Source organism: Dipteris shenzhenensis, chromosome 28, assembly GCF_047967505.1.
Source record: "Dipteris shenzhenensis isolate YYH24624 ecotype China chromosome 28, Dip_SZ_1.0, whole genome shotgun sequence".
Lineage (NCBI taxonomy): Eukaryota > Viridiplantae > Streptophyta > Polypodiopsida > Gleicheniales > Dipteridaceae > Dipteris > Dipteris shenzhenensis.
Genome location: NC_141623.1, coordinates 2738393 through 2750509, shown reverse-complemented (window position 1 = coordinate 2750509; position 12117 = coordinate 2738393). Strand labels below are relative to the sequence as shown.

The 12117-nt window shown below is 43.2% G+C and overlaps 1 protein-coding gene across 2 annotated transcripts in view; it reads left to right on the top strand.

Moving 5' to 3' along the window:
* The first annotated feature begins 2980 nt into the window (after positions 1-2980).
* Positions 2981-12117, top strand: part of LOC147883042 (putative methyltransferase At2g41040, chloroplastic) — a 130539-nt gene continuing 121402 nt past the window's right edge. For both annotated transcript variants that reach the window (XM_087399389.1, XM_087399388.1), the window contains exon 1: positions 2981-3192. In XM_087399389.1, the coding sequence (XP_087255515.1) occupies positions 3046-3192 (147 nt within the window). In that variant the 5' untranslated portion in view covers positions 2981-3045. The remainder of the gene's footprint in view (positions 3193-12117) is intronic.

Genomic DNA, 12117 nt, shown 5'->3' with positions numbered 1-12117 from the left:
GGTTCTATTAGGTGTGATTGAGATAATCAGGGAGTGATTATAGGATCTAAGTATTCCATCCTGAGATCATCAATGATGTCAAAGATGTATACTCTCTTGCCTATATATTGGGCATTCTCCATGAATAAAGTGTTCTGTTTATGATCCATTGTTTCCATTGATGCTCCAACATGTGGTATCAGAGCCTTTCCACCCTCCTTGAGCCTCCACCCATGTCCTAGTGCCACCTCATCATCTTCTTCAACCTCTCCACCTTCTTCCACATTTTGTTCTCTTCCCATAGATTTTCCTTAGGCTTGTTCTCCTCCATCTCTGAGATATTTTCCATGCCCTCTGAGCCCAAGCTTCCTTGTGTTGGGATGAATCCTTGGCTAGGAGGAATCGACAAATGCTTGCGTCGTTTACTCGTACCGACATGCTTTCTAATCATCGAAGTTTCACGTAATTCTGCCTACTGAAGCCATTTTTTGACAAATGCTATGAGCTAAAGCTGGGCGACTACTAGAGGAGTGTTGTGTTTAAATCTAAGCTCATTTGGTCTAGTGGTTACCGAGCATTTAGCAAAAAACCAATTAGAATTTGCAACACTCCCATAAACAATGTCACGTGAAAATGTGCCTCTGCTTCATGTTGGACACTCTCCACAGTAAAGGCTTCCATTCCACCAAAAAGCCCTTTGTTTGTTTCTCTTGAAGTCTTCAATTGAGGCCTCCAACTTCAAACTGTTCAATTTGGGGGTAACAGTGATCTTTGCTTCTACTGTGAACCATTGAATATGGTTAAGTGATAGAAAGTTTCATTATTATGTCAGTAATCTTTGGGCTTTTGGATGCTTGCTCATTTGAAGTGATCTAAAGCATTTTTCAGCTTCACCTTTGTAGCACTGTCCTGAATTTGACAGTTTTTGGAAAGCTCATGATGCATTTATGATATCTTTTGAATTGAATGCTATCTTTGTAAGGGACTAGACACTGCCACATCAGTGGTATAAGACCTTCCCTATGGCCTCCAAAACCAAGATAGATAAGTTTGAGGGAGAGGGCTTTCATACTTGGCAGACCAAATTGAAATTTATTCTCATGAAAAAGGGAATCTGGAATGTGGCTAATGGAAAAGAAAAGAAACCAACCACTAGGGAAGGAGAAGCTTTATGGCTCCCTAAGGATGAAAAGGCACTAGCCATAATTGCTCTTGGATTGAGTGATCCTTTTATCCACCACATTGATGGCTGTGAGACTGCTCATGCTGCATGGAGTCATCTTAAGCTTTTGTCTTTGGAGCACAAGGGAAGTGTTCCAAGTTTAGCTTGCTCATCAAATTTTTTGATTTGAAATTGGATAGAGGAGAATCCATCTCTTCACATTTAAACTCCATGAAGAGCATACTGACTCAGTTAGCTAGCATCAAGTTTAATCTTGATGATGACATTGTGATTGCTATCTTACTCAAAAGCCTAACTGAGGAATATGGCACTATTGTCACTACTCTCACCAATATACCAGAGATTAGTTTGGTGGAAATTGAGGCACCCTCTTGGAAGAGGAAAGGAAAATCAAACAGAGGAATGACTACAAAGAACATGGTGACTACAAAGAACATGGGGCATATTTGCCCAAAAGCAACCTCAAGGGATATACCAGCAAGAGTAAGATGAAGTGTAACTTTTGTGGAAAACCTGAACATTTTGAGAAAGAGTGCTATGCAAAGAAGAAATGTTCAGCAAACCTTGTGGAAGAAGCAGAGAAAGAAGAAGAAGAAGAACCAGAGGATGTTTAAGCTCTCACAACTTTCACCACCCAAGTCAATCTTGACAAAGGTGACGACCCATATGTTTTCTTAATTGTTTGTGTGTGTGGTCAATAATGGTTCTATGCCATGGATAGTCCATCCTTAAATGATTGTTAGTCCTTTGTTTGAGGTTTTACCTTGTTGGATCCATGGGTATTTCCATACATAGTCATTGTCCAATCCTACAGTTGTAAACCAAGAATCCTAGGAGTGAGTCACAGGTTGGGGCCATGTGTGTTGCCACATGATGGTGGGCAAGCCATGGAGCATTCCATGTACTACTGCTGAGGGATGAGGTCATCAATTTGTGGGGGGGTATGGATAAATTGATGTAATGGGGTGTACCAAGGGATACAGGTTTGTCCATGTGGTTAGTGTGACCAGGTTAGGTGGTAGAAGGTTCTATTAGGTGTGATTGAGAGAATCAGGGAGTGATTATAGGATCTAAGGATTCCATCCTGAGATCATCAATGATGTCAAAGATGTATACTCTCTTGCCTATATATTGGGCATTCTCCATGAATAAAGTGTTCTGTTTATGATCCATTGTTTCCATTGATGCTCCAACATGCAATTCTAATTACTCGCATTATAATTAAAATATAAGTGCTAACATGGTTTGATATTTAGTCTTTTTGGTCACTTCCATAAGTGGGCTTGTCTTCTTGTCTACTCTTACATTTAGAGCTCAATTTGTTGAAGTTTGGCTATTTCGATATTCTCTTTTATTATTTGCAAACATGGTTATCTCATTTGTTAAACAAGCTTTTCATATAAACAACCTTTTTATCTAGATTTTTCCACTTATTGAATATGCTTCTAATGAAAGACTTGCTTTCAAAGGAATAATTTATTGTATTTTCTATGGAATGTGAAACCTAGCAACATTTATAGTTTTTAGACCATGATGTTTAACTAGCTTTGTCTCTATCAATGAGCATTTGCTTGAAGTAGTTAATCCGTGTTGGTACTTTCTGTTATGTGTGTACTTCTATATAGTGGTGCTTTTTGAGGTACCTTTTTCGTCTCTGACTGTAAAGGAAGATTAAATGTGGAATGTTATATAGGGAGTTGCTAGAATTAAGTTTCTTCATATGTTTTGCTTGAATTAGGTCGTGAATGAGTTCATGTTATAAGAGAGATGATATGATTAGCTCTTAAATGTATGATTTGCCTATCAATTGGGTTTTCTTGCACTCCGTTATATGAATTTGATCGGATGAGGAACAAATTGTTTGCTGGTACACTTGTACATCCATGGCTGCAACCTTGTGTTTTCGGCTGCCCTTTGATCGCCATTGCCAGCTTTTTCCTCGTTACCGGCCTTCCTCCCCTCCATTTCCACCCCTCAATTCTCGTCCCCAACTCCCCCTCGTCTCTGCAACTTTGGCGCTCAGTGATTTGGTATAGTGGCTTTACGAACCGCCGCTTTCACTGAATGGATTTTCGTTGGACATGCTAAGTTTGTGGCTCGTTTGTACACCCCTAACCATTGAGAGACGCCGTTTTTCAAGTCGATCATTCAATTCCGCAAGTTTTGTAATGAATGTCACCACATAGCTCTGCTTTGAGAGTCAAGAGTTAACTTACACAAACGCTCTGTATAGCCTTGCCTCTTATTCAACTGCACTGGAATATGTAGTAAATTAAGATAGAGATAGGTAGGTAGATTGGATTGGATCCTAAAAGTACGACTCTGCCCACAAATGAGTAGAAAAGATGATGAGCCTACGGCTGAACGAAACTCAATAACTTAAGCCACTGCTTTTGACAAACGTCATCTTTCCGCAAACTGACCTGCCATAGGAGCAGCTCCAAAAGAGGTGTCCTCTTTTCTACACAGGGGGCACGCATTAGTCATGTCCTTCCACTTGGCCAGCTTGCATCTCACAGGGAGCCAATGAAGAAGCACTTTCCAGCTCATGAAATTGAGTTTGGCATACTGAGTCCTCCATTTGGATGGTGATTCAGAGTCCTCCAAACTCTGTTAAACCTTCAAATTTCACAAGCAGCGTTGCAAGTACTCTTGTAAACATTTTGCAGAATGATATTTCCCATTGAGAAGCATCCAACATTTCAGCCACTGATTCCTGTTAACCATGGAATTGGTTGGGCAGCTGCCGCCAACAATCACCTGCATCACGGTCTGTAAAAGAAATGTCCCTGGCTTTCAGGCTGAAATTAATCGTGACCTCTTCATTAGTGAGCCAGCGCATTTCTTTCTCATTCTAAATATCTTTCTAGACTGCTTGGTTGTGAGGATTCCTTGCTCTTATGGATTGACACAGGCCAGAGGATGCCCTTCCAAGGCATGGGCGGACCGCCAGATGCTTTTCAAGAAAGCAGCATCACCTCAAACGCAAGCGCACCCAGTCCAGTCCAAAGTGGTGCTGAATTCATGCTTGCAATATCCCTGTTGACATGAACGAGCCTCATAACTTGAGGGAAAGTGTGGACAAACTTTATAATGCCAAGGAAGGCCATTCCACTTTCCCAAGCCATGTCTTGGGTGTGCTTCAATGATCCACTCGAGCATCTCACACCAATCCATTTGCATAGCAAAGACTGAGTTGTCTTTCAACTCTAGGCTGTGACATACGGTTGAGTACTGGAGCTCGCACTTGATCTTCTTGATTAGCCATTCAAACGTCTTAGCCCTCTATACATACATGCACACGGAGGGAGTTCGCATTTGAAGTTTTCTTTGTGAGATCTCGCGATGACGTTTATTATGTTGTGTAGGAGTTGGCTGTAGCAAGCGACTCCATTTCCATAACATGGTATCAAAGCTAAGCTATTGACAAGCTTTGGTGTCTTGGAGATCAACAACAAAGGGTCTTCTTGTGACCTAGCCGAGGAGGAAGGAGCTTCCGCATTCAGGTGTGCTGTGTTGACTTGCAGGCAGTGCTGAAATAGGTTGAAAGACTTTAGTTTGCGGACACCCTCCCATGGGATCTAGTTTGCTCATTCCGAATTTCAGTGAGATTGGAAAGTTGGATGGAACCAACTATCAGATCTGGAAAGTTAAGGTTTGAAGTCATCTGGCCAGGGAAATTTGGGGTGTGCATGGAGTTGAAACTTGTTGACATGTGGATGCCTCAAGGAAGGTCACAATTTTGGCAAATCGAGATAACATGAAGGAATGGAATCTGAAGGATGCAGTCGCTCCCCACAGTTTTGGGGACGACTGCGGATGCTTTGACACAGATATAGCACATGAAGCATGGAAAGTATTGAAGGATCTTTATGAAATGAAAAATGCAAAGAGAATGATCATGCTCCATAATCAATTGCTCACCATGATGATGGGGGAAGGAGAGTCAGGCCATGACTGCCTTGCGAGGGATCATTTCACAACAATTGGTCATAAGGTGGACAGCAATTAGTGGCCATACTTCTGGTCAACAAGCTTCCAAGGACTTGCCCAGGGTTGGCAACAGCTCTCACTATTGGAGAATGGGCAAGGTCAATCACATTTGAGGAATTGGGCCCACTGTTGCTTCCTAGATGAGGCTATATGACGGAAGTGAAGGTGGCACGAAAAGGCTCTAATGGCCAAAAGCAAGAATGACAAAGGGAAACCATAGTAAAAGATTGACAAGGACTCTTCTGACGAGTGCGTCTATTGCGACATACTGGGACATTTGCTAAAGACTGGACGAAGAAGAAGGTTGACTAAGCAAAGGAGGAGGACCACTGGCAACATGGCATCTGCCAAAGAGGAACTTTTCTTAGCGACCACTGCTTGATGTATTGGGATAAGTTTGTAGACCCAGGAGTGATAGTGTTCAGGAGAGACATTTAAGCGTGAAGCACAGAGTTAGACTTCATGGTGGAGGATGGAAGGTTTTGCTCAGCCTTGGGATCTAATGACCGGTCTAGTACCACCTGCAGAGATGGAAGAGTTGACATAGAGTTCTAGTTAATCTTGGCCAATCATTGATTTATGATCATAGTACATCTCCTACATGTAGGAAGTACTACTCAAGACGAAAATAGCATATTAACAAAGCAATGTGTGGTAGTCAAAAGGTGTAGCGTGAGGACTCACAAAATAAAAACTCACATGCAATACGGAACTCTTACATCTTTCTTATTGACACTTTAAAAAGTATCATTTCATTCTTGTAAATAATGGCTCCTAGATCTTTGAAAATTCATACCCAACATGTGGAACATAGAATTGAGCATGATTTATCACCATAGAGAGATAAAACTCCAAAGAAAATTCACGTTCATTAAAAACAATTATTTGACGTTCAATACAAGCATAGTGGACAAGACATTTTTTCAAGCCTTGGCTTGCTCCAATGGCAAGCAACACCGAGCTGAGTTTCTAGGGTATGTATTCTCAATATACTTCATTGGAGATCGTAGTAGATTGCATTGGGATGGTTGTTTGTACAGCGATTCTAATTTGGATGGAGAAAGGAGGGCAAAAGAGAGGGGAATTTCTCATTGTGGAGGCTTTCGACACCTACTGCAAGACTACTCCTGAGATTAGTGACAAAGATTTTGAGAAGTTTTAATTGTTGATCAGTGGAGGTGATCACGAGGCTTTTCCAAGCCCAATTGCATGATACTTGAAAGACGAGGTGATGACCTTATCAAAGCCTTACTGGTGGACACGTGGGATTTGAAAGATCAAGGGAGATGATCGTGCCTGTGGAGGACCAACAATTGTGCCTGTGGAGGACCAGTGGAGTTCCTAGTGGGGATCAATGTGGAGCAGCCACGAGGATCTCACTATGAAAGGAATCAAGGACTAGGACACAGATGGTGCTGGTTTGAAGTTGGGTTGAAACAGACCCAAGATCTGTGGTGCTTTGTAGGATTTGGTATGTTCCTTCTTATTAGGGGGACAATTGGATAGATCTGTTGGTGCCTTGGTATTTTGAAGACTATGGGGTGATCGTGACTTGGACCAGTAATTGTACCAATGTTCTAGACTAGATCCGATTTTTCTTGAATGATGCGGAGCAGTACTTGAAGATATTGGAGGTTTGGTGACCAGATGATGAAGAAATTCTCGACTTACTCTTCAAAGCTTCTACAAGGGAGTTGATGGAGCCGTTCTTTGACAGAGTGGATATCGGACCACAATGTGTCATTGAGAGTGCGTGTTGGAAAAATAGGGCCAATGTCCCGCCTGTTAGCCTCCAAATGAGAAGTGCAACATGCTTGATACCTATAGCAATATACATGAGCATTGTGCCACATAGGCATGAGTAGAGGGAGGGGAGTGGGGAGAGACTACCACTTGGGCATAATGTTGTGTGGAGCATGGTTAGAGAGAGACAAGGAACTCATGAGGCGAGTACACTGGATATGATTGCATGATAATAGTGAAAGGTACATGCCACTTTTATAGGCTGGCTAGGCCTTATCTTCCTCACACATACAGCTCATAGATGAGGTCATACATAGAATCAAATCTAGACTAAGAGAGGTTGAGTGATGCTACAGACTCCCAAAGGACAAACTCACACAAGTGGTTCTAGGACACTTCAACCCACACAAACGAGGGACACTCATTGTCCAAACCGCGTGGTAAAACTTGCTGGCTGGGCTGGTGGAAAAGAGAGACCGTATGCCACATCTTGGCAGAGAGGTCGGTGAGCAAGCCCCCTCCACTTCATCTTCTTCTTCCTCCACCCCACCGTCCCACGTTGAGATCAGGCCCACTAACCCCAACTATCCGGACTATATCACACTAGGACTCCAATATCCAACAACCCCCCTTTCGGAGCTAGGGTGAGTGGCTCTGGAAGACAAAATGATGGTGAGATCCTGACTGTGCATGCCATGCATTCTCAGAGGCTAAAGGCTGAGCATGAGTCAGAGGTTGAAAGCACTCTCATGGCTTAAGGTGCAGCATGATCAAAGACTCATGTCTAAGCATGGATGCATGACCAGCTCATAGGTTTAGGGAAATGCACAACATCGTGAGACTCGTCCAGGCCTGATATGGGAAACCATCAAGACAAAGTACATCCAAAACAACCCCCTCTATCTTCTAGGAGCCTTGTATGAAACAAGGCACACAAACACATACATTACATTCATTTATGGGGGACTACCAAAGGCAGAGTACCTGATACACACAAAAGACCAATCATCATCTATCTCCTCATGTAGAGATGATAAAAAACAGCTGCAGTAAAGGCCTTCTCCGCAGGTCCAGTAGAGGGTCCAGCTTCGTCCCTTTTGTGCAACCAGCTTTGCATGCTCCTTTGATTGCTCTTTAGCAATCTTCTTGAAGCATCTATCCCTTATGTGTGCGAGCTTGTTGCAATAGGTACATTTCAGTCGCTTGCCTTTCTTTCTTGATTTGTTCTTTGAGAAGTATACCTTCTCCAGTTTCAGTGAAGCTCCAGCTTTCTTTGTAACACGGTGGTCCTCATCATAAGGATATCCACCATATCACGACCAACTCGAAGTACTGCCAATATCTCATTGTATTTGGAGATACCCTCGATACTGGAGTGTAAAACTGCTATCTGATCATCTTTTTAACTGTGGCTTTTAGGGCAGCTAGTTGTTGAAGGAAAGATCCTAGAATGCTTAGGTGTTCACTCAGTGCCTCTCCTTCGTTCATCTTCAAATTAAAAAGTTTTTGTTTAAGAAAAACTTTTGAATTAATTATCCTTTTTGCAAAAGGATTTTCAAGCTTAGTCCAACTGCACTTCCTGTCTTGTCAAGATCCACATGGTAGGATTAGGTTCTCAGCAAGCCCTAGGCCAATGATAGCCAAGGCCTTATCATTTTGGTTCTCCCACTGAAGGATCTTTTATTGTCTTACTTTGCTTCTTTTCCTTACTATTTGTCACGTTCTAGATTTCTTCTCGCATGAGGAGAAGTCTGATCTTCGTTTGCTAGGTGGGGAAATTAGTTTTCAAAAAATATACAACCAATGGAGCAAGTTTTAGTGCTTCCATGTTGAACTCGATTACAAGGGAAAGGAGGGATCCAGCCAATCAGAGAATGACCTCCAAAATAAAAGGGAACATCTAGGCAGATTGTGAACAAAAAAATGATGGGCATGAGGAAGAGCTTAAGGGAGTAATCAAGAAGTGAACTCTTCAATAGACAAAAGAGAAAAAAGGGAGTAGACGTCGAGGATACTAAAGCCATACCATGGAGGGGGGTTTGTTAGCACTTAGCCCTGGTATGAGCCTTGTAGGTCAGGTCAACTCTATGAGTTGACTTCTATAGTCAACCATATGGTTGACTTGGTGGCCATATAGGCCACCCTTTGTATTTTCCTCTTATCCATTTGAACAGTACTATGTTTTGCTCTAGCTTGTTGTTTGCTTCCCACACTCCACTCCCGTTCCATTGCTTCCAGCACGCAGCATATGCCAAGCAGCTATGCTAGCCAGAATCTCCCAAGATGTGCCTACTGAGGCATGAGCAGCTTTGAAAGGAGTGAAGGGAACATCTTGGAAAGAGCATGATTCCACAGTCGTCGTATAATGAAGGATGAGTTTGAGTCATGTCCCTCGAAAAATACCTGAGGGCCAGTAAGAGATAACCATGCCACTGATCCCCATGTCATGAAGAAGGGTGCTCTATGAAATATGCAAAGAATCCTGGTAACACCCTTCCAGATCGTCCTCGCCTGTCTGCACTCCCAGAGGCAATGCTAAATTGACTCAACTGCTGCGTGGCAACGAGGACAAGTAGGGTTAGCTGGATCTCCACATGTTCATTGCAATCTCTCCATGAATAGAAAAGAGTTATCTTTCTATTTCAGAGGGATTCCCAGAGCCTACTCCAAAAGTTTTTCTGCACCTCTGCAGAAATCTGAAAACTATCCCAATGAAGAGCTCTGGAGGGCCTCCAACCTCTATTGCTAAGCTGAAATCTCCTGGCATTTCTGACTGTGTTACGAAAGAAGGGGATGCTCTTCTCTCGGTGCCCTTCATCAATCCATTCCCACTCCCCTTGGTCCCACTGCAAGAACCTGATTGGTCCCACTGCAAGAACTTGAGTCTCCAAGACCCAAGTGCCAGGAGAACAAGGTCAGGATCAAGATACCAATGTGAGACCATGCCCAACTCCATGTAACCTGCAATCCTAACAGGCTGGAAGGCAACCTTCAAAAGAATATCATCTGAAGATCTGAGAAGTCTGCCTCCTGACTGAACATCAAAGACAAGGGTCTCCTCATGTGCATCCTGCAAGGCAATAACCTGTAAAGGAACACATGTCCCCGTGAAAGCTCTCAACCAAGTGGACTCTATGATCGGCATGTCATTTGTATCTATCCACTCCGTTGGTATGGCTGCCTCTATCTGCTGCATATTCCTTCTCTGATTAACTTTAGATGAGTCATATTTGGCTCCTTGGAATTGTTTCCATGAAGTAAAAGGCCTTGACTCATCTCATCTCTCTCTCTCTCTCTCTCTCAAGAAGTGTCTCACGCAGAATTTAATACAGTCATAGATATTATCTCTTTCTCTCTCGCTCTATCAACTCTGTATTGATGTTCTTTATGGATATATATCATGTAGCATGTAGTTTGGGTGTTGATGCGCTTAGTAGCTCCACCCTCATAGCTTGTTTTGTATCAGGTTTCTCACAGTCTCATAGACCCATTTGTCTTCCGAAGACTTTAATAAGCTTTATTTATTTATTTATTTCTTTCTCTCTCCAAGGCATGCATGTCAATATTGACAAGACAAGTGATGGTGATTGGGACCTGTAATAAACAGATTGATGTCACCTTTGAATGGGAGCCCTTGGAAATAGTCAACACATAAAAATATCTAGGACTGGATTTTACAGACAACTACAAATGGAATGCATGTGTAAAGAGGAGAAATTTGAGAGACTTGAAAGCCTCTGTACAGCTTTCAAAATAAATGCATGAAGGCATGCCTATGGCATTGGGAAATGAGAGTTTCTATACACTATACTTGTGCATACAACATGATCCAGAGATAAAAAGTTCCCTGTATGTTCGCCCAAATGGCCATCAAAGTGTGTATAGTATCTGCCGAGATACTGGCCATAGTCTGAGAAGGGTGAACCTGGGAGTCCTCCAAAGCCTTTGTACATCTGGCTCTCCAAATAGCCATGCTGTAATACTAGCTAGAATCTCCCAGGATGTGTCTACAGAAGCGTGGGGAGCTCTGGATGGAGTAAACGGAACATCCCGGAGGGAGCATGACTCCACAAGATGTTGTCGAACAAAGAAAGCTATGTCCCTCAAAGAAAGCCTGTGGACCAGTGAGTGACAACCAAGCAACTGATTCCCAGGTCATGAAGAAGGGTGCTCTATGAAAATTGCGAAGTATCCTAGCAACACCCTTCCAAACCGTCCTCACCTGAGTGCACTCCCAAAGGCAGTGCTGCACTGACTCAACTGCTGAGTGGCATCGAGGACATGTAGGGTCAGCCCCGAACCTAGATCTCCATAGGTTCACTACAATCCCTCCATGAATAGTAAGCCAGATGAATAACGTGATTTTCCTATTCCTGAGGATTTTCCAAAGTCTCCTCCAAAAGTTTTTCTGCATCTCTGCAGAAATCTGAAAAGTATCCCAATGAGGAGTTCTAGAGGGCCTCCAGCCCCTACAACTGAGTTGGAATCTCTTGCAGGGCATTTCTGACCGTGTAATGAAAGAAGGGGATGCTCTTCTCTCGGTGCCGTGCAACTATCCACTCCCATTCCCCTAAATCCCACTGCAAGGATCTAATAGGGGAACCTCCATACAGCCAAAGCCTCCAAGATTTAATAGCCAGGAGAACGGGGTCTCGATCAAGATACCACTGTGAGTCTCTACCCATCTCCATGTATCCTGCAATCCTGACAGGCTGAAAAGGAGCCTCCAAAAGAATGTCCTCTGAAGATCTGTGGAGTCTGCCTCCTGCATGAACCTGAAAGACAAGGGTATCCTCATGTGCATCCCGCAAGGCTATAACCTGCAGAGGGATACCTGTCCTCGAAAAAGCCCCCAACCAGGTGGACTCAGAAATAGGCTAATGGTATGTATCCATCCACTCCACTGGAATGGTTGCATCTATTTGCTGCATCCTGGCTGCACTTCCTCTGAGGTGACTAATTGAACGAGCTCTCTAATCCTCTGGAAGCATCCTGAAAGCTTTCCAAGCACCCACCGTGGATGCAGGTCCCAACTCCCATCTAGACCACTGCATATAATGTAACATGCCCAGTGATTTGCCATGCTCATCTAGTATGCAATCATTCCACATGACGGGCTGCCTGTCAATTTCTTCACGAGAGGAGGGTGGAACTCTCCGAAGAGTACTTTTGAAGCTATCCCAAGCTTTCAGAATGGCAGCCATGAGAGAGGAAGTTGG